Here is a 23878-nt window from a genome sequence, read left to right as displayed (position 1 = left end):
AGATGGCATGATGCAAAATTCTCTCACTGGTGCAGAAGGCAATCTATTCAAGGTGCTGGGAAAGGCCATAAGACATAGGAGCACTCTGCCCATTGAGTCTGCTCTGCCATTCAATCATGGCTGATTTTTTTCTCATCCCCATTCTCCTGCCTTTTCCCCATAACCCCTGATCCCCTTATTAATCAAGAATCTATCTATCTCAGTCTTAAAGACACATAAGAACATAAGAAATAGGAGCAGGAGTAGGCCATCTAGCCCCTCGAGCCTGCCCCGCCATTCAATAAGATCATGGCTGATCTGAAGTGGATCAGTTCCACTTACCCGCCTGATCCCTATAACCCCTAATTCCCTTACCGATCAGGAATCCATCTATCCGTGATTTAAACATAGTCAACGAGGTAGCCTCCACCACTTCAGTGGGCAGAGAATTCCAGAGATTCACCACCCTCTGAGAGAAGAAGTTCCTCCTCAACTCTGTCCTAAACTGACCCCCCTTTATTTTGAGGCTGTGCCCTCTAGTTCTAGCTTCTTTCTAAGTGGAAAGAATCTCTCCACCTCTACCCTATCCAGCCCCTTCATTATCTTATATGTCTCTATAAGATCCCCCCTCAGCCTTCTAAATTCCAACGAGTACAAACCCAATCTGCTCAGTCTCTCCTCATACTCAACACCCCTCATCTCTGGTATCAACCTGGTGAACCTTCTCTGCACTCCCTCCAAGGCCAATATATCCTTCCGCAAATAAGGGGACCAATACTGCACACAGTATTCCAGCTGCGGCCTCACCAATGCCCTGTACAGATGCAGCCAGACATCTCTGCTTTTATATTCTATCCCCCTTGCGATATAGGCCAACATCCCATTTGCCTTCTTGATCACCTGTTGCACCTGCAGGCTGGGTTTTTGCATCTCATGCACAAGGACCCCCAGGTCCCTCTGCACAGCAGCATGTTGTAATTTCTTTCCATTCAGATAATAATCCAATTTGCTATTATTTCTTCCAAAGTGAATAACCTCGCATTTGTTAACGTTATACTCCATCTGCCAGATCCTCGCCCACTCACTCAGCCTGTCCAAATCTCTCTGCAGACCTTCTATGCCCTCCACACGATTCACTTTTCCACTTATCTTTGTGTCGTCTGCAAACTTTGTTACCCTACACTCAGTCCCCTCCTCCAGATCGTCTATGACACTCAATGACCTGGCCTCCACAGCCTTCTGCGGCAAAGAGTTGCAAAGATTGAACCTTCTTTGCCAGAGAGTGGTGAAAGTACAAAGAAGGTTCACCACGATGTTGCCTGGTCTCAAGGGAGCACAGAAGAAATTTTATTTTACAATAAATGTCTCACCTTCTGTGGGGGCGTGTCATAAATTCCAGACTGTTTATTGTTCTTAGATAATTCCGAAGTATTGGAGTATGGGCTGGGATCTTTGGGCCTTTTAGCTGCCGAGTTGTCATTCCTGTGTGTTTTACACCTCGGCTTTGCATCCACGTTGGTGTTTTGCACATCCCTGATGAAAATCCCTTTGTTTGTAACACTAAAATGCTTCTCCAACACGGGAGACATTTCCAAATGTGAAGATTTGTTTTTCGGTGATGTTCCAAAATCGGGTGAATGGGTAGTGTTTTGTTGAATGTTGCAAGACGAGTCCAACATGGTAGGAGTTTGACAACCAATTTCGGGCATCTCATAGTCATACAATAGTGATTGCTCAATGATCTTCCCTTCTTTCTCCAAATATTCATCCAGCAAGTCACTAACAAATGCTGATCTATTTTTAATAATTGCAGTGCTGGCACCTATTAAAGGGAGGAGGAATATTTTTCAGTACAAGTACCAAATTATGCAAGAGCTAATCAGAACATATTGAAATATTAAAATACCAACAATTTGCACAAAGAAGAATCTTCCTAATTCACCGTCATACTAGGGAGATAGAAAAGTATCTCCTTTGCACAATAGAGCCCCCCCCCCCCCCCCGCCCAAACACCACCACAACCCGGGGGGCAAGAGGTCAAGTCAAATCTGATTCTTGTCACTGTGCAGACATGTCTTTGCTTTCTGCACTGAGCGTTGCCCACCAGAAAATAACCCTGCATCAATATCAAAGTGTAGTAAACTTCCTGCCAGCAATAGGGGAAGTTCTTCATGGTCAAAAAGTGAAGGAAAAAAGTTAACGCATAGTAAAGACCACTAAATACTCAAGCAGACAAAGGTGAAATAGAAATATTGTTCAGCTAGACAAATATAACACACATTTATGCGCAATGACAAACAAAGCCAATAATGGGATCTACCCCAGGGTATTGAGAGAGGCAAGGGAGGAAATTGCTGGGGCCCGAACAAAGATCTTTTTATCTTCGTTAGCCACTGGAGAGGTCCCGGAGGATTGGCAAGTAGGTAATGTTGTTCCTCAGTTCAAAAAAAGGAAACAGGGATAATCCAGGAAATTATAGACCGGCGAGTCTCACATCAGCTATTGGAGAGGATTCTTAGGGATCGGATATACACATATTTGGAAAAGCATGGTGGGGCAGGTCATGTCTTACTAACTTGATTGATTTTTGAGCAGGTGACAAAGATGATCGATGAGGATAGAGCAGTGGGATATTGTCCACATGGATTTCAGTAAGGCTTTCCACAAGGTCCCTCATCGTAGGCCCATCCAGAAGATTAAGATCCAAGGATCCACGGTGACTTGGCTGCTTGGATTCAGAATTGGCTTGCCCATAAAAGTCAGAATAGTGGTGGGTCTTTTTCTGGCTGGAGGTCCATAACTAGTGGTGTTCTGCAGGGATTCATACTGGGACCTCTGCTGTTTGTGATATAGATAAATGACTTGGATGAAAACGTAGATGGGTGGATAAGCAAGTTTGCAGACAACACAGAAGATAGGTAGAGTTGTGGGTGTGTAGAATGTTGTCAAAGGATATAGATCAATTGCAGATATGGGCAGAGAAATGGCAGATGGAGTTTAACCCGGGCAAATGTGAGGTGCTGCACTTTGGGAGATTAAGGGTAATTATACAGTTAATGGTAGGACCCTGTGCAGCATTGATGTACAGAGGGATCTTGGGGTTCAAAGTCCAGAACTCCCTGAAAGTGACCACACAAGTAGATAGGGTGATAAAGAAGGCATATGGCATGCTTGCCTTTACTGGTTGGGGCTTTGAGCACAAGAGTCAGGAAGTTATGTTGCAGCTTTATAAATTTTTTGGTTAGGCTACACTTACGAGTATTGCACTCAATGCTGGTCACTACATTACAGGAAGGATGTGGAGGCTTTGGAGAGGATGCAGAAGAGGTTTACCAGGATGCTGCCTGGATCAGAGGGTATGATCTCTATGGAGAGGCTGAACAAACTGGGTTGTTTTCTCTTGAGCGACGGAGACTGAGACCTGATAGAAGTTTCTAAAATTATGAGAAGCCTGGATAGGTTTGACAGTCAGAATTTTTTCCCCCAGAGTTGAAATTTCTAATACTAGGGGAGCTTAAGGTGCAAGGGGGAAGGTAAAAGGAGATGTGAGGGCCAAGTATTTTACACAGAGAGTGGTAGGTGTCTGGAACGCACTGCCTGGGGTGGTGGTGGAGGCAAATATGATAGGGGTGTTTAAGGGGTTTTTAGATAAGCGCATGAATATGCAAGGAATAGAGGGATATGGAGCAAGCGCAGGCAGAAGGGATTAGTTCAATTTGACGTCATGTTCAGCACAACATCATTCCCGTGCTGTACTGTTCTACGTTCTATAGGTTCTCAACTAAAACCAACAGCTTTCAATTCAAGTAGATAGTCGCATATTAGCTTTAATAAATCTCTGCACAGTATAGACATTATTCTTATTCAGGGAATTGGAATTAAAATAAAACACTTTATTTGAGGATGTCCAGTTATTAATGGAGGTTGGGTCAGTTGGGAAAGCAATATAATCAAAGCTACAAATTTTCACACCCAGAGGCAAGACTGAGCTCCCAGCACAAGGACCATTGCTGCAGAAATTTAACAGCCAGCAATAACTTCATGGAACAGTGTATGACAGGAGGTCTTCTTTTGGCCCACTGAGTCTGCACTCCATCCCACAGGGAATTCCACTTAGACTGAGTGGATTCACTTCTGAAAGATAACAAATGTTTCATTTAGGGCCAGGATTTGAAACTCCAGTGTTTTACTGCTAAACCTACGGACTCTGTCCAGAGAGGGGGCATGCTGGTTTCAGCAGTAGGGCATGCAATATACACGGGCTGGCTAACCCACCTTCTCACCTACTCCCAAGCTGATCCCATGATACAAGCGTGTATACGTCATACGTAAATTACTTCAGCTAAATTGAATTTGATTACAAGCCAACTAAGTCCAACATTATGCTGTCCATGCTACAACACAGTTGGGGTGGGCAGGCAAACGGGTGTGGCAGCCCATTGTTTTTAAAAGGGCAGGAAGGGAAGTACCATCTTTGAGATGGTGGAGGGGTGGCACTTTCATTTTAAGGGCACAGCCCCTTCCATCACCACCATCACTGCAAAACTCACACTCCTCACCCCATTTCCTCAAATGCTTGACCCTCCCCACCCAATATCCGATTTACTGCATCCACGGTCCACTGGGACTTTCATCTTGGGCCTATTTGTAGCCCTGGCAGCGTCCTCTACTGAGGGCTGATGCTGCCAGGATTGCAAGAGCTGCCAGCTACTCCCAAGGACAAGCTTACTCCCAGTTGAGGGGTACAAGTCCCACACTCTTAGCATTGTTTCTGTGGGGGAGGTTATATTTTGACCGACATTTTAGTCAGGACGGGGCAGGCAGGTGAGCAATATGCAGCCCCCACCCCATAAAACCCAGTTGAGACAGTTAATGGCCCAACACTGGTCTTGGTCAGGGAGTGGAGTTAGAAAAATGAATTTGCCACTAGCTCTACAAACTTGAGAAGATGGCACAGGAGAAGGAAAGGCCAATGGAACAGCGTAAAATTGTTCACAAATGGTTTCTAGTGCAGAGATTATAGTTTTGTTTTATACATAGCTTCATAAATATTAATCCACATGATTCAGCAAAAAAGTTGCTTAGGATCTTCCTGTGTGCCAATCATGGGCTAGAAAGTCAGAATATTATTCTTCCAGCTTGAGTTTTTGCTGACAATGTGCATATCTGAAATCATAAAATAAAAGCAAATGTGATAAATATTCTTGTTTACTTGAAGGTGATGGACTCAGTTTGTCATCAGGTGACCCAGGCTGCAGATTAAACTTGTGTTTCCAGCCCTTAATCTTGGTGAGATCATTTGTCTTTCCTGTCCGGGAGATAAATGGAATCCCAGTTTCTGAAAGAAAATAAGTCACAAGGTACTTGAACAGTCATAAGGGAATGTGGAAGGGATCAACTATGTATACTCTTTCCTAATAACCCTGCCCTTGGGGATTTTCTCTGTACACTCAGTACAAATATTCACAAGAACATTATTGTAATCATAGAAACATAGAAAATAGATGGGGGAGTAGGCCATTCGGCCCATCGAGCCTGCTCCACCATTCATTTCGATCATCAAAATCAATATCCTGATCCCACCTTCCCACCCATAATCCCAAGAGCCAAATCTAATTTCTTCTCGAAATCATGTTTTGGCCTCAACTACTTTCTGTGGTAGTGAATTCCACACATTCACCGCTCTCTTGATGAAGAAGTTTCTCCTCACCTCAATCCTAAAAGGTTTACCCCTTATCCTCAAACTACAACTCCTAGTTCTGGACTCCCCCACCATTGGGAACATTCTTTCTGAATCGACCCGTCTAATCCTATTAGAATTTTATAAGTTTCTATGAGGTCCCCTCTCACTCTTCTAAACTCCAATGAACACAATCCTAACTGTCTCTCCTCATATGACAAACCTGTCATCCGAAGAATTATCCTGGTAAACCTTCGCTGCACTCCCTCTATAGCAGGGATATCCCTCCTCAGATAAGGACACCCAAACTGCACACCATACTTCAGGTGTAACCTCACCAACACCCCATAGAATTGCAGTAAAACATCCTTATTCCTATACTCAAATTCTCTTGCTATGAAGCCTAACATACCAATTGCCTTCTTTACTGCCTACACGCTTACTTTCAGTGACTGATGCACGAAGAAACCAAGGTCTCGCTGAGTATCCACTTCTCAATTTACATCCATTCAACTAATAATCTGCCTTCCTATTTTTGCTACCAAAGTGGATAAGCTCACATTTAACTGTATCTGCCATGTATATGCCCACTCACTCAGCATCTCTGCATCCTTCTCACAGTTCACTCTCCCACCCAACTTTGTATCATCTGCAAATTTGGAGATAATACATTTCATCATAGAAATCATAGAAACCCCTACAGTGCAGAAGGAGGCCATTCGGCCCATCGAGTCTGCACCGACCACAATCCCACCCAGGCCCTATCCCCACATATTCACCCGCTAATCCCTCTAACCTACGCATCCCAGGACTCTAAGGGGCAATTTTTAAACCTGGCCAATCAACCTAACCCGCACATCTTTGGACTGTGGGAGGAAACCGGAGCACCCGGAGGAAACCCACGCAGACACGAGGAGAATGTGCAAACTCCACACAGTGACCCGAGCCGGGAATCGAACCCGGGACCCTGGAGCTGTGAAGCAGCAGTGCTAACCACTGTGCTACCGTGCTGCCCCAAATAGTTTCCTCTTCCAAATCATTAATATATGTGAACAGTTGGGCTCCTAGCACAATCCCTGCAGTACCCCACTAGTAAATGCTTGCCAATTGGAAAAAGATCCATTTATGCCAACTGTTTGCATCCTATCTCCTACTACCCACAATCTCATGCACTTGAACTTTACATAGTCTGCCATGCGAGGTTGGTCGAGAGCCTTCTGAAAGTCTAAATAAACCACATCCACTGTCTTCCCCATGTCAAATAGATTTGTCAAGCATAATTTACGCTTTGTAAATCCATGTTGACTTTATAAACTAAAACTAAAGTCAAAATTAGCACAGATCCAGATTAATTAGAGATTTGCAGTTCGACAGATCAATAAACTGTAAATGCAGCTTCTCAGGTCAAGGTACATCTGTGTAATATATTAAATTGTGTCTTTTTAAGTCTGCTATACAAATGTCACCCATAGACAAAGGCCTCAAGGATCTTTCCTTTTATCACATCCACACCTTGACTGTACAAGATAGAAGATTAAAAATACCAATAGACCCTATAATTATGTTTCGGTTAATTCTTCTACTATAGAAATATAAATGGAACCTTACCCCGAATTCCAGGAGACTCATTTACAGGAAAAGAGGAATTCAATTCAATATTTTGCACAGAAGCCAGTCCTAAACGTTTCACATTTAGACATTCGGTGTGTTGGAAGTCACTTAATTTTATTCCAGCTAGATATTTTAAAAAAAATATAAAGTATAACAACTTTAAAGAATATTCAAACTATATCAGTCAGTTTACATTGCTCAGTTTCAGAATAGTTTTAAAGGAGTTATTACCAATATCTGGCCTTTTGGACTACACGGATTTATACCAGTGATCGCTGTTACTGGCTCACTGATCATGCCATTCAAATGGTGCACGAGGAGAGAAACAGCATCAACCACTTTAACCAAGACTACACTTATCCCATGTAAATACAAGTTGAGAAGGGAATAAACTTTTAAAAAGTGAAGCAAAAGTACTGGGCTAGAATTTATTGCAATGCTTATTATTTATGGTGATGTATTAGTACCCAGAGATCACTTTGTTCCTCTACACCATGTAGACTTGCACCTTTCAAGTAATAAGTGATTTCCCTATTTTTCTACTAAAATCTAACTACCTTATCTTTATCTGTGTTGAACATCATTGTTAATTATTTGCCAGTCCTGCAAGTTAATGAATACCCTCTTGTAATTTGATGCAGTCTAACTCAGTATTGACTATCTCTACCACACACACCCTCCCTCCCCCAGTCTGGTGTCATCTGGAAATTTAGAAATGGTGTTTTAAATTCCAACATCCAAATTACTCATGCAAATGTCCAGAGGTGGTAGGGGGTATGGGGTAGTTGGGGGCTTGGGATGGGCAATCGGGGCTTGGGCTGTTGGTCCTGGGCCAATATTTCTGCCATCTCTTATCGTCACCTGTTGTATTATCCTGTCTGTCCCTTAATGGTTCTATTCCCAGAGTTCCTTTTTTTGCCTACAACAAATGTCCCTTGATAATTTTATTTCATAATTTTGTCTTTTCTTAATTGTTCTTTAGCACATGCTTATCTGTATCAGTGGACTTAATATATGCCTTTTTCCTAATTTAATTTGTTCTTTCTTTGTGACCAAATATATTTCCCCTGCACTCTTGTCAAATACCATTTTAGCATTGTTCTACATTATTGTTTGCCAATACATTGGTCCATTTCCCCAAGTTCTATTCTGTTAATGTTAAGAAATACCATGTCAAGCATGGGACAGTTAGATCAAGATTAAAGCTCCTTCTATGTGCTCCACCTTTGGGAAGAGCACATCGGGTATAGTGGCATTGTGATTATTTTACTTGAACTAGCAACCCAAAGAGCTGGACTAATGATCCAGAAAGCCTACCAAGTTCAAATTCTACCATGGCATCTTGGGAATTTAATATTCTTCAATAAATAAAATGTACAATAATTACAGTAATTCTGACCATTAACCTACTGCTTGTCATAACTTATTTAGTTCACTGATGTCCTTCAGAGAAGGAAATCTGTTGTGGCCAGTGTGTGACTTAAGAGTGAATCACATTGCTCTGAAAAGACCTGGCAAGGCCTCCCCGCCCCCCAATTCCATAGCGTCCAACAGCACCGAGGGAGTACTTCCAGCAAACATCTGCAGTGGTTCAATTTCTCATGGACAATGAGCAGCAGGAAATAAATGAGAATCACAGAATCCCTACAGGCCTATCGAGTCTGCACTGACTCTCCGATACAGCATCTTTACCCAGGCCTACACCACTCACCCTAACCCGGTACCTCATGTATTTACCTCACTAACCTACACATTTTGGGACACTAAGGGGAATTTAAGCATGGCCAATCCATTTAACCTGCACGTCTTTGGACTGTGGGAGAAAACCAGAACACCCGGAGGAAACACAGGCAGACAAGAGGAGATCATGTAAATTCCACACAGACAGTCACCCAAGGCCGGAATCAAATCCAGGTCCCTGACGCTGTGAGGCAGCAGTGCGAACCATTGTGCTACCATGCTGGCCTTTCCAGTGATGCAGAAAAAATACTTCCTACTCTACCAGTTTGACACTTTCCATTTGGCTCTGGGTGCTAATACTGGCCTGTGGGCCTCTCCACATGTCAAGTGCATTCCTTTCCAGCCAGAAATCAACTGTTTAATCCTATGTCTAGATTAGATTTTAACCCAGATCCGAAATGAAAAGGTCATTGCCCATGCACATTTTTGCCCATCTGCAGTGGTTGAATGAAATTTTGACAATCACAAATGGGTCCAAGAGAAAAGAAAATGTACCAACATTTCTGGAGCGCTGGATGAAGTATTTCATGTGTTCCACTCCATCTCAGATCATCTCGTAGTTTATGCTCAAGGTTTTCAATCTCCAAGTCACCTGGGTGAAAGTTTTAATGTTAGGAATCAGATTGCCAGAATAACTGGAATGCTCCCTTTGCATTTTAGAACAACCTTCTACATCAGACAGTCTGAGAATCGAGACTGCTCAACTAAACTAGAATGCCAGATACTTGTTTTTCCCCCCCTAAGCTTCTTAACTGCTGAAATAGTTCCATCCTCTCTGCTGTTGGTGCCTCCATCATCCCATACCAGTTTGCGCCACTAATTTCTTCCTGGTGATTATATTCCACCACGTGAAGTTCTCAAAAGAGGAAGCCAGTTAGATTCGATACTGAGACAGGAGGAAAATGCAAAATCCTTTTTTTGCTCTTAGCCATAACCATTCCAACCCCAGGTAACCCCCAGCAGGAGAACTTTACTGTCGCCGGGTTTTACAATGGAGCAATGTGAATGGGGAACAAAGAATAAAGTTACAACAGGACCTTAACTACACGAAATCACATCAAAAAGAAACAATATTCTATGTGGTTCCATGTTTCCCATATTTACATACTTACACACAACATATTCACTCGAATTACTCAAGTACTACAATTACAGATTAAGGCAATATCTGATTAAAATATTTCCTACATTAAGCCATTCCTTTTGAGGAAACATGTTTTTAAAATGCATATATTTATTTGTGGCACTAATTTAATTATACAAGCCTGAATTCCAAGTTGAGAGAACTTGCACAGTAAAACATCTGCTCAATTATGTTAAAATGTGGAGATGCCGGCGTTGGACTGGGGTAAGCACAGTAAGAAGTCTCACAACAGCAGGTTAAAGTCCAACAGGTTTATTTGGTAGCAAATACCATAAGCTTTCGGAGCTTGCTGCTCCTTCGTCAGAATGCAAATCTCTACAGCCAGCCAGGTCTTAAAAGGTACAGATAATGTGGTCTCTGTTCTCCAACAGTGCACAGACACAGAAATCAAGTTACAGAATACCAATTAGAATGCAAATCTCTACAGCCAGCCAGGTCTTAAAAGGTACAGATAATGTGGTTGGAGGGAACATTAAACACAGGTTAAAGAGATGTGTATTGTCTCCAGACAGAACAGCTGGTGAGATTATGCAAGACCAGGGGCAAGCTGTGGGGGTTACTGATAATGTGACATAAATCCAACATCCCGGTTTAGGCCGTCCTCATGTGTGCGGAACTTGGCTATCAGTTTCTGCTCAGCGACTCTGCGCTGTCGTGTGTCGTGAAGGCCGCCTTGGAGAACGCTTACCTGAAGATCCAAGGCTGAATGCCCGTGACTGCTGACGTGCTCCCCCACAGGAAGAGAACAGTCTTGCCTGGTGATTGTCTACTGACTGTTTTCCTACTGACTGTTGGGGACAGTAGTTTTATTTGAATCCCTCCAGAGACTATTTGTTATCTTTATGTTTTCATAAAAGCATTGGAATGGATAGGAAGCAAAACATAACTTAACATTTTTTAAACATTAGTGCTTTGGAATGTGTTATCAGTTTCCTTTGGTATCTTGTGTTTAACATAATTGAGATGTGGAGATGCTGGCGTTGGACTGGGGAAAACATAGTAAAAAGTTTAACAACACCAGGTTAAAGTCCAACAGGTTTATTTGGTAGCAACGTAGCAGACGCTACGACAATGGATGAATGAACACCGCTCGACAATCACCAGGCAAGACTGTTCTCTTCCTGTGGGGGAGCACTTCAGCAGTCACGGGCATTCAGCCTTGGATCTTCAGGTAAGCATTCTCAAAGGCGGCCTTCACGACACACGACAGCGCAGAGTCGCTGAGCAGAAACTGATAGCCAAGTTCCGCACACGAGGACAGCCTAAACCGGGATGTTGGATTTATATCACATTATCAGTAACCCCCACAGCTTGCCCCTGGTCTTGCATAATCTCACCAGCTGTTCTGTCTGGAGACAATACACATCTCTTTAACCTGTGTTTAATGTTCCCTCCAACCACATTATCTGTACCTTTTAATACCTGGCTGGCTGTAGAGATTTGCATTCTAATTAATATTCTGTAACTTGATTTCTGTGTCTGTGCACTGTTGGAGAACAGAGACCACTCCATCTGACGAAGGAGCAGCAAGCTCCGAAAGCTTATGGTATTTGCTACCAAATAAACCTGTTGGACTTTAACCTGGTGTTGTTAAACTTCTTACTGTGTTTACCCCAGTCCAACGCCAGCATCTCCACATCTCAATTATGTTAAACACAAGATACCAAGGGAAACTGATAACATTTTTTAAACATTAGTGCTTTGGAATGTGTTAAGTTATGTTTTGCTTCCTATCCATTCCAATGCTTTCTTGAAAACATAAAGATCACAAATAGTCTCTGGAGGGATTCAAATAAAACTACTGTCCCCAACAGTCAGTAGGAAATCTTCTGCGTACACTGGTACTGAACCAAAGAACTTCAAAAATTGTAGGATCGACGCCCATTCTACATCAAAGCAGTGACCAAGTACAAACTAAACTCACTGCAAAATACAAGTCCGTCAGCACCTGTAAAAGATGTTGCGTATGGGGACCAGAAAAGAGATGAAAACAGCTGCCATTCCTTATTACTACCTCTACTGGGAAATGTATCCATCTGTGGCCCCAAGACAATGATAGGATATGACCTTTGCACATGATAGTCAGCTAACACTCATCTAGGATCATACACAATGAATCAGCACTGAGACAGGCTCCAGAGAATTGGGGCGGGGCGGGGGGCTAAATGAGGCAAACAAGGAACGAATTGCAGTAACCACATTTATCCACAAGCATCCCAGTAATACCATGGCTGGACATATTGGTGCATTCTGTGTAAATAAAACTGTACATTTGTTACTTACCTTGAAAACGGAATGACCCTTCTATTTGCAATACATTTTCAACAGGTATAAGTTCTCTGGTTTGTTTCATGGGTCCTTGCTTATTCATATTCTCATGGATTTTTATTGCACCATCCCTTATGGGAATAATTGTCTTCACTTCCTTCTGAGACTCCTGGTCATTCGTGGCACCATGGATTTGTACGGCATTGAAGAGGGGCTTTTTTTCACATCGTCTCCGAGGCCTTCGATTATTTGCAACATCCTGTGAGGAAACAGTAAACATGATTCACGCATTGCTGAGCAAGGAGAAGGTATGCACCATCCACGTACTGAGGTATGGTAGCAGAGTGGTTATATTACTGAACTAGTAATCCAAAAGAAAAGCAGGATACTGAGGTTGCTCGAAAGCAGAAACAAAAACAGAATGCTGGAAATAATCAGCAGGATACGGCAACATCTATGCAGAGAGAGGCAGAGTTAATATTCCATTGACTGTGACCATTCATCAGAACTGGGAAAAGCTTGAACATAGAACATAGAACATTACAGCGCAGAACAGGCCCTTCGGCCCACGATGTTGCACCGACCAGTTTAAAAAAAAAAACTGTGACCCTCCAACCTAAACCAATTTCTTTTCATCCATGAACCTATCTACGGATCTCTTAAACGCCCCCAAACTAGGCGCATTTACTACTGATGCTGGCAGGGCATTCCAATCCCTCACCACCCTCTGGGTAAAGAACCTACCCCTGACATCGGTTCTATAACTACCCCCCCTCAATTTAAAGCCATGCCCCCTCGTGCTGGATTTCTCCATCAGAGGAAAAAGGCTATCACTATCCACCCTATCTAAACCTCTAATCATCTTATATGTTTCAATAAGATCCCCTCTTAGCCGCCGCCTTTCCAGCGAAAACAATCCCAAATCCCTCAGCCTCTCCTCATAGGATCTCCCCTCCATACCAGGCAACATCCTGGTAAACCTCCTCTGCACCCTCTCCAAAGCCTCCACATCCTTCCTGTAATGTGGGGACCAGAACTGCACACAGTACTCCAAGTGCGGCCGCACCAGAGTTGTGTACAGTTGCAACATAACGCTACGACTCCTAAATTCAATCCCCCTACCAATAAACGCCAAGACACCATATGCCTTCTTAACAACCTTATCTACTTGATTCCCAACTTTCAGGGATCTATGCACACATACACCTAGATCCCTCTGCTCCTCCACACTATTCAAAGTCCTCCCGTTAGCCCTATACTCAACACATCTGTTATTCCTACCAAAGTGAATTACCTCACACTTCTCCGCATTAAACTCCATCCGCCACCTCTCGGCCCAACTTTGCAACCTGTCTAAGTCTTCCTGCAAACTACGACACCCTTCCTCACTGTCTACCACACCACCGACTTTGGTGTCATCAGCAAATTTGCTAATCCACCCAACTATACCCTCATCCAGATCATTAATAAATATTACAAACAGCAGTGGCCCCAAAACAGATCCCTGAGGTACACCACTTGTAACCGCACTCCATGATGAATATTTACTATCAACCACCACCCTCTGTTTCCTATCCGCTAGCCAATTCCTGATCCAATTTCCTAGATCACCCCCAATCCCATACATCTGCATTTTCTGCAGAAGCCTACCATGGTGAACCTTATCAAACGCCTTACTAAAATCCATATATACCACGTCCACTGCCTTGCCCCCATCCACCTCCTTGGTCACTTTCTCAAAAAACTCAATAAGGTTAGTAAGGCACGACCTACCTGCCACAAAACCATGCTGACTATCACCTATCAATTCATTACTCTCCAAATAACTATAAATCCTATCCCTTATAATTTTTTCCAACATCTTGCCGACAACAGAAGTGAGACTCACCGGTCTATAATTCCCGGGGAAGTCTCTGTTCCCCTTCTTAAACAATGGGACAACATTCGCTAACCTCCAATCTTCTGGTACTATACCAGAGGCCAACGACGACCTGAAGATCAGAGCCAGAGGCTCTGCAATCACTTCTCTTGCCTCCCAGAGAATCCTTGGATAAATCCCATCCGGACCAGGGGATTTATCTATTTTCAGACCCTCCAGAATATCCTGCACATCCTCCTTATCAACTGTAATACTGTCTATTCTACTCCCTTGCAACCCAGTGTCCTCCTCAGCTATATTCATGTCCCCTTGCGTGAACACCGAAGAGAAATATTGGTTCAATGCTTCACCAATCTCCTCCGGTTCCACACATAACTTCCCTCTGCCATCTATAATTGGCCCTAAACTTGCCCTAACCAACCTTCTGTTCTTGACATACCTATAGAACGCCTTAGGATTCTCTTTAACCCTATCCGCCAAAGTCTTCTCATGTCCCCTTTTAGCCCTTCTAAGCTCGCTCTTCAACTCCCTCTTAGCCAATCTAAAGCTTTCTAGTGCACTACCCGAGTGCTCACGTCTCATCCGAACATAAGCCTCCTTTTTCTTTTTAACCAACAAAGAAACTTTTTTGGTGCACCACGGTTCCCTAGCCCTACCAATTCCTCCATGCCTGACAGGGACATACCTATCACAGACTCGCAGTAGCTGCTCCTTGAAAAAACTCCACATGTCGGACGTTCCCAGTCCCTGTAATCTCCTAGTCCAACCTATGTTTCCTAATTCTCTCCTAATAGCCTCATAATTACCCTTCCCCCAGCTAAAACCATTGGCCCGAGGTTCATGCCTATCCCTTTCCATCACTAAGGTGAACGTAACCGAATTGTGGTCACTATCACCAAAATGCACACCAACTTCCAAGTCTAGCACCTGGTCTGGCTCATTTCCCAGCACCAGATCCAATATAGCCTCACCTCTAGTTGGCCTGTCTACCTACTGAGTCAAAAAACCTTCCTGCACGCTTTGAACAAAAACTGACCCCTCTAACGAGCTAGAGCTATAACAATTCCAGTCAATATTAGTCAAGTTAAAATCCCCCATAACAATTGCCCTATTACTTTCACTCCTAAGCAGGATTGACTCCGCAATCCTTTCCTCAACCTCTCTAGAACTTTTAGGAGGTCTATAAAAGACTCCCAACAGGGTGACCTCTCCTCTCCTATTTCTAATCTCCGCCCATACTACCTCAACAGATAAGTCCTCATCAAACCTCCTCTCTGACACTGTGATACAATCTCTGACCAATAATGCTACCCCTCCCCCTCTTCTACCTCCTTCCCTACTTCGACTAAAACATTTGAACCCCGGGACCTGCAGCATCCATTCCTGCCCCTGCTCTATCCATGTCTCTGAAATAGCCACAACATCGAAGTCCCAGGTACTGATCCACGCTGCAAGTTCACCCACTTTATTGCGAATACTCCTGGCATTGAAGTATACACATTTCAAACCCTGCTCCACCCCACCTCTGCAATGCCGTGCATTGCAGTCCCCATCCATGCATCCCTCACTTTCAGCCCCACTACTCAGGATCCCTCCCCCCCCCCGAATCAGTTTAAACCTCCCTGCATGGCCTTAGCAAATTTACCCCCCAGGATATTGGTCCCCTTCTGATTAAGGTGTAGACCATCCTTCTCATAGAGGTCACACCTTCCCCAGTACGAGCCCCAATTGCTTAAGTACCTGAACCCCTCCCTCCTGCACCATCCCCTCAGCCATGAATTCAAACCTTCCCTCTCCCTATTCCTCTCTAAACTATCCCGTGGTACAGGCAAGAGTCCAGAGATAACCACTCTGTCAGATGATGTGATAGATTTTGAGCAAGATCAGGGGAGCCGACAAGGACAAAAAGGTAGGTAGGGTGGAAGACACTCAGGATGGAACGACAGAAGAGTTTGTCTTCCAGGGCCAATGGAAATGGTGACGAGGGCAAGAAAAGAAATAAAGATGTGCCAAGAGCAAGTGAGCTGCTGTCTGAAAAGCAGGAACAAAATGGAGGACGGAGTTGCTAATATTGCTGAACTTAATGTTGAGGTTGTAATGGGTCTAATCGGAAGAGGAGGTGCTTTTCCTGTGGCTTACATTGAGCCTCTCTGAAAGAGTGCATCAGGCCAAAGACAGAAATGTCAGTGTGGGCGCAAGGAGGAGAATTAAAATGATAGGCCACTGGAAGCTTGAGATTATGCCTGTGGACAGGACAGAGATGTTCTGTAAAGTGGTCATTCAATTTGCATTTGGCCTCCAGAGTTTTGAGGCAAACGTTGTGAGCAGTGAATACATTAGACTAGGTTGAAAGAATGACAGGAGCTGTCTGGGATATCAGATGGTAAAAGGTTGGGCAGGTGTTATATCTCCTTCACCTGCATGGAAAAGTGCCACAGGAAGGGGAGTTGGGGGTGACTGAGGAGTGGCCCAGGGCATCATAGAGGAAACTGCCTCTGCCAAAAGGAGGGGGATGCAAAAAGAGAAAATGCTTGATAAACTCAGCAGGTCTGGCAGCATCTGCGGAGAGAGAAACAGAGTTAATGTTTGGAGCCCATGTAGCTGAGGGGAAGATGTATTTGGTGGTGACATCAGGCTGGAGGTAGAGGAAAATGAGAAATGATTCTGCAAGCGTGTCAAGTTTTGTAATCTGCTGCAGTCCTCCTCAGTACAATAAATAGCTACTGAATGCTTGGTGCGTCCAGCATTTTGTTTCAGCATTCTTTAATTTTTTTGAACAAGTACTTTATTGCAGGCCATATGGGTGAAAAAAAACAAATGGACACCCATCCAAAACAGATATGAGGGTAGGTTGCTAGCGACCAGATCAGAAACTCCAAGGTATATTATGAAGTTAGACTAATGCCAAAATAAAAAAATAGCTGGAGTCTAATGTGAGGATAAGGTGTTTCACTCCAGGTGTGATTCTGTTGACACACCCGGAAACTTTGATCAAAACAAACTTTAACTATACAGTTTAAATGCAACAAATAAATTAGTTTAACTTTTAACAATTGAAATACGTGAACATGGGACATGAGAAGTCTTTGGCAGGTAGGATCAAGGAAAACCCTAAAGCTTTCTATAGGTACGTCAGGAATAAAAGAATGACTCGGGTAAGATTTGGGCCAGTCAAGGACAGTAGTGGGAAGTTGTGCGTGGAGCCTGAAGAGATAGGAGAGGCGCTAAATGAATATTTTTCATCAGTATTCACACAGGAAAAAGACAATGTTGTCGAGGAGAATACTGAGATACAGGCTATTGGACTAGACGGGATTGAGGTTCATAAGGAGGAGGTGTTAGCAATTCTGGAAAGTGTGAAAATAGATAAATTCCCTGGGCTGGATGGGATTTATCCCACGATTCTCTGGGAGGCTAGGGAGGAGATTGCAGAGCCTTTGGGTTTGATCTTTATGTTGTCATTGTCTACAGGAACAGTGCCAGAAGACTGGAGGATAGCAAATGTTGTCCCCTTGTTCAAGAAGGGGAGTAGAGACAACCCTGGTAATTATAGACCAGTGAGCCTTACTTCTGTTGTGGGCAAAGTTTTGGAAAGGATTATAAGAGATAGGATTGATAATCATCTAGAAAGGAACAATTTGATTAGGGATAGTCAATACGGTTTTGTGAAAGGTAGGTCATGCCTCACAAACCTTATTGAGTTCTTTGATAAGGTGACCAAAGAGGTGGATGGGGGTAAAGCCGTTGATGTGGTGTATATGGATTTCGGCAAAGCGTTTGATAAGGTTCTCCACGGTAAACTATTGCAGAAGATACGGAGGCATGGGATTGAGGGTGATTTTGCGGTTTGGATCAGGAATTGGCTAGCTTTAAGAAGACAGAGGGTGGTGGTCGATGGGAAATGTTCATCCTGGAGTCCAGTTACTAGTGGTGTACCGCAAGGATCTGTTTTGGGGCTACTGCTGTTTGTCATTTTTATAAATGACCTGGATGAGGGCATAGATGGATGGGTTAGTAAATTTGCGGATGACACTAAAGTAGGTGGAATTGTGGACAGTGCGGAGGGAAGTGGCAGGTTACAGAGGGACATAGATAAGCTGCAGAGCTGGGCTGAGAGGTGGCAAATGGAGTTCAATGTGGAAAAGTGAGAGGTGATTCACTTTGGAAGGAGTAACAGGATTACAGAGTACTGGGCTAATGGTAAGGTACTTGATAGTGTGGATGAACAGAGAGATCTCGGTGTCCATGTGCATAGATCCCTGAAAGTTGGCACCTAGGTTGATAGGGTTGTTAAGAAGGCGTACGGTGTGTTAGCTTTTATTGGTAGAGGGATTGAGTTTCGGAGCCAGGAGGTCATGTTGCAGCTGTACAAAACTCTGGTGTGGCCGCACTTGGAGTATTGCGTACAGTTCTGGTCACTGCATTATGGGAAGGATGTGGAAGCATTGGAAAGGGTACAGAGGAGATTTACTAGGATGTTGCTTGGTATGGTGGGAAGGTTGAGTGACTTGAGGCTGTTTTCGTTAGAGAGAAGAAGGTTGAGAGGTGACTTAATAGAGGCATACAAGATGATCAGAGGATTAGACAGGGTGGATAGTGAGAGCCTTTTTCCTCGGATGGTGATGGCTAGCACGAGGGGACATAGCTTTAAATTGAGGGGTGATAGATATAGGACAGATGTCAGAGGTAGGTTCTTCACTCAGAGTAGTAAGGGCGTGGAATGCCCTGCCTGCAGCAGCAGCAGTGGACTTGTCAACATTAAGGGCATTTAAAGGGTCATTGGATAAACATATGGATGATGTTGGAATAGTGTAGGTTAGATGGGCTTTAGATTGGTTTCACTGGTCGGTGCAACATAGAGGGCCGAAGGGCCTGTACTGCGCTGTAATGTTCTATGATGAGATACAATTCTTAACATCAAACCGATCTCCGTTTGTTCCAGTTTTAGCAATATTCCTTATAGACTTAAACTCCTCTTCAAAATCAGTGAAACAACTCAGACTTACATGCTGGTATGTGGGCTACCATCCCGCAAGCCTTCAGAACACCTCTGGAGAGAGATACCCATTTTCTAGCAGGTCCCAAATAGTAAACTCCAGAGAGAGAAAAAAAAGATTCATCCTGCTTCTTGCAGACCCAAGCAGAATCTGCCTGTTCGTCTTTGCAAGCCTAACTCCTCCTATTAAACCCTACTCTGAAACCCCAGGGGACAGCCCAAAAAAAACTGCATTCGCTCAGATTCAAGCACCCCAATATTTAGGATGAATTATTCTCCTGCATTTGCACAATCAATCAAGACCCTTGTAGAGATTCTCAAATGCCAGAATGAGTATTAAGATTTTATTACCGCTTGAAGTTTTCCTATTACCTGACATGTCCAGCAAACTTCAACTCCACCTTTATGCGATTCCAGTCCAATAAAACTGTTTCTGTATTTTCGCTTGTGTTTTCCTTACTCCTAAATGACCTCCTGCTGGTACCTTATACAATACCTGCAACTCGCTGGCAATACAACTTATAGAATCCCTGCAGTACAGAAGGAGGCCATTCAGCCCATCAAGTCTACACTGACAACAATTTCACCCAGGCCCTATCCCAGTAACCCCACATATCAACCCTGTTAATCCCCCGGATATTAAAGGGCAATTTATCACAACCAGTCAACCTAACTTGCACATTTTTGGCATGTGGTAGGAAACTGGAGCACCTGGAGGAAACCCGCGCAAACTCCACACAGTCACCCAAGGCCGGAATTGAACCCGGGTCCTTGACACTGAGGCAGCAGTGCTAACCACTGTGCCACCCCATGAACTTGATAAACCTCTGCCCATTTTTCATCTGCCTGAATAAAGATCTCCATTTTCTCATTAAGACATCATTTTTAATGTAAAACACTCAGATTATTCTTCTGTGTACACTTTCTGATACAACTGCTTTATGTCTGCACTTTTCTGTTGCAGTTCTGCCAACTTTACTGAACTAAAAGATAAGACTAAAAGTCCAAAGATGTGCAGGTTAGTTGATTGGCCATGCTAAATTGACCCTAGGTATCAGGGGATGAGCAGGGTATGTCTGAGGGTTTATGGGAATAGGGCCTGGGTGGGCAGGGATTCTATGGTTCTATATCCGCTTCATCCTCCAACTGTTCTTGTTCTTTCTCAACCAGCTGGTCAAAAATGGTTTCTGATAACTGAGCTTCAATTGCCTTTACTCGTTGATTTCTCCGGGGGCTGTGGCTTTGTGATCTTGTTACCACACAATCAAGAAAAATTCCAGGATATGCTTCCTACAGCACCTCAGTTGTTTGATTGACCACTGGCTTTTCAACCATAGTAGGTATCACTACCACCAGTGATCCAGCTACATAATTTCTCTATTATTCCTACCACCACTTTCATTGGACTTTCCAACCTTCCCTTACGTAATGGAATACTACTCCCTTCATCACTGACTTGACATATTTCCATCTTTTCTGGCATATTCCTTCCAAACTATATATTTCCTCATCTCTCACTATTAAAGAACGACTTCAACCTGTAGCTCTTAAAATCTCAACTCCTTTACCTACTCCTTCTGGTACACACATAAATCTTACCCACATAAGTAAATTATTTAAAAAGAGATCTGGCAAATGCTTATCAACCTGACCAGGCTTACATTCTTTTGCACCTCATTAGCTTCAACCATGGTTTTCTTTGCCAAATTAACAAACCCCACTGCCTTCCCAGTGCCTAAGGCACCAACACTGCGAATTGTGTGTCCAAGTTTATTAGTGAAAATATCTGAGGCTTTTTATTTCTCTTCCACCTACAGCGGCACAGTAGCACAGTGGTTAGCACTGCTGCTTCACAGCTCCAGGGACCTGAGTTCGATTCCCAGCTTGGGTCACTGTCTGTGTGGAGTTTGCACATTCTCCTCGTGTCTGCGTGGGTTTCCTCCGGGTGCTCCAGTTTCCTCCCACAGTCCAAAGATATGCGGGTTAGGTTGATTGGCCATGCTAAAATTGCCCCTTAGTGTCCTGGGATGCGTAGATTAGAGGGATTAGTGGGTAAAATATGTAGGGATATGGGGGTAGGGCCTGGGTGGGATTGTGGTCGGTGCAGACTTGATGGGCCGAATGGCCTCTTTCTGTACTGTAGGGTTTCTATGATGATTTCTTCTACAGTTCACCTATTGCCACAACAGGTCCCACAGCAGACGCCATCTCCCTGGCTTTACACTCAACCCTGGATACATAGAGGATTTGGAGTTGGGGACCAAGTGTATGGTGTCAAAATTCGCAGATGACACGAAGATGAGTGGCAGAGAAAAGTGTGCAGAGGACGCTGAAAGTCTGCAAAGGGATATAGATAACGTAAGTGAGTGGGTAAGGATCTGGCAGATGGAGTACAACGTTGGTAAATGTGAGGCCATCCATTTTGGTAGGAATAACAGCAAAATGGACTATTATTCAAATGGTAAAAAATTGCAACATGCTGCTGTGCAGAGGGACCTGGGTGTCCTTGTGCAAGAATCACAAGGAGTTGGTTTGCAGGTGCAGCAGGTAATTAAGAAGGTAAATGGAATTTTGTCCTTCATTGCTAGAAGGATGGAGTTTAAAAAGTGAGGTTATGTTGCAGCTGTATAAGGTGCTGGTGTGGCCACACCTGGAGTACTGTGTACAGTTTTGGTCTCCTTACTTGAGAAAGGATATACTGGCACTGGAGAGGGTACAGAGGAGATTAACTCGGTTGAGTCCAGAGTTGAGAGGGTTGGCTTATGAGAAGAGACTGAGTAGACTGGGGCTATACTCATTGGAATTCAGAAGAATGAGGGGAGATCTTATGGAAACATATCAGATTATGAAGGGAATAGATAAGATAGAATCAGGGAAGCTGTTTCCACTGGCAGGTGAAACTAGAAGTAGGGGGCATGACCTCAAAATAAGGGGGAAGCAGATTTAGGACTGAGTTGAGGAGGAACTTCTTCACACAAAGGGTTGTGAATCTGTGGAATTCCCTGTCCAGTGAAGCAGTTGGGGCTACCTCATTGAATGTTTTTAAGACAAGGATAGATAAATTTTTGAATAGTAAAGGAATTAGGGATTATGGTGAGTGGGCGGGTAAGTGGAGCTGAGTCCACAAAAAGATCAGCCATGATCTTATTGAATGGCGGAGCAGGCTCGAGGGGCCAGGTAGCCTACTCCTAGTTCTTATGTTCTGTCCAGATCACCAACAACTTGTCTTGGTCCCTCCACACCAAAGCAATAGTTAAGAAAACCCACCAATGCCTCTACTTTCTCAGGAGGCTAATGAAATTTGGCATGTCCACTACAACTCACCAACTTTTACAGATGCACCAAAGAATTTCTGGACGTATCACAGCTTGGTATGGCTCTTGTTCTGACTGAGACCGCAAGAAACTACAAAGGATTGTGAACAAAGTCCAGTCCATCACGCAAATCAACCTCCCATCCATTGACTGTCTACACTTCCTGCTGCCTCGGAAAAGCAGCCAGCATACTTAAGGACCCCACATACCCCGGACATTCTCTCTTCCACCTTCTTCCATCGGGAAAAAGATACAAAAGTCTGAGGTCACGTACCAACCGACTCAAGAACGGATTCTTCTCTGCTGTCATCAGAATTTTGAATGGACCTACCTTATATTAAGCTGATTTTTTCTACACCCTAGCTATGTCTGTAACACTACATTCTGCACCCTCTCCTTTCCTTCTCTATGAACGGTATGCTTTGTTTGTATAGTGCGCAAGAAACAATACTTTGCACTGTATACTAATACATGACAATAATAAATCAACTTGCATTTCCTTTTAACCTGAAGCTATCTGCCAAAGAGGCCTCCATTGCCTTTAATTGCTAATTAGTTTCTATCCCTCAGATTGAAATTGATGTGAAAAAAAACAAACTTTGATTCATGAACCAATGCAAGATCAACTAACTCGAACTTCCCATTCATCTCCAAAGACCTTGAGTGTACTATCACCTCCACAATGCATGACCAGCTGTCCTGGAACTTCATGTTTGATATCTTCGAATCAGGTTTCCACCCAGTATAGCACTAGAGCTCAAAGTCATAAATAGCATCCTATCTAACAATGACCAAAGTAAACTTTCCCTCCCCCAGCCTTTGACCTGATTGACCACATCATCTCCTCCAGCATCTCTCCACTGTCTTCCAGCTGGGTGGGACTGCTCTCACCTGGTTCCACTCTTATCTATCTAAATCATAGCCAGAGAAGCACTTGCAATGGCTTCCCACCCTGCTCACGCACCATTACCTCAGTGCCCTCCCAGGGTTTACCATTAGCCTCCTCTTATTTCTCATCTACTTGCTGCCCCTTGCTTTCATCATCTGAAAGCAGTTTTCACATTTAGGCTGACGATACACAGCTCCACCTCACCATCATCTCTCAGGATTCCAGCACTGTTGCTAACTTATCAGAGATTGCGTATCCAACATCCAAAACTGGATGAGCAGAAAGTTCCTCCAACTGAATATTGGAAAGACTGAAGCCACGCTTTTACATCCTGCTCCAAATTCAATTGCCTCTGTACTGATCCCATCCCTCGCCTTG

General features: G+C 43.7%; 1 protein-coding gene across 3 annotated transcripts in view; it reads right to left on the bottom strand.

Annotated features, from left to right (window-relative positions):
• The window catches only part of LOC144511343 (uncharacterized), a 103686-nt gene extending 91007 nt beyond the window's left edge, over window positions 1–12679 (bottom strand). For all 3 annotated transcript variants that reach the window (XM_078241619.1, XM_078241622.1, XM_078241620.1), the window contains exons 1-5: window positions 12438–12679; window positions 9510–9602; window positions 7268–7393; window positions 5192–5317; window positions 1350–1801 (exon numbers count right to left, since the gene is read on the bottom strand). In XM_078241619.1, coding sequence (XP_078097745.1) covers window positions 1350–1801; window positions 5192–5317; window positions 7268–7393; window positions 9510–9602; window positions 12438–12525 — 885 coding nt within the window. In that variant the 5' untranslated portion in view covers window positions 12526–12679. The remainder of the gene's footprint in view (window positions 1–1349; window positions 1802–5191; window positions 5318–7267; window positions 7394–9509; window positions 9603–12437) is intronic.
• Between the last annotated feature and the right edge of the window lie 11199 nt (window positions 12680–23878).

The sequence above is a fragment of the Mustelus asterias genome, chromosome 24 (genome assembly GCF_964213995.1).
Source record: "Mustelus asterias chromosome 24, sMusAst1.hap1.1, whole genome shotgun sequence".
NCBI classification, from domain to species: Eukaryota; Metazoa; Chordata; class Chondrichthyes; order Carcharhiniformes; family Triakidae; genus Mustelus; species Mustelus asterias.
This window is presented reverse-complemented; position numbering and strand designations above follow the sequence as displayed.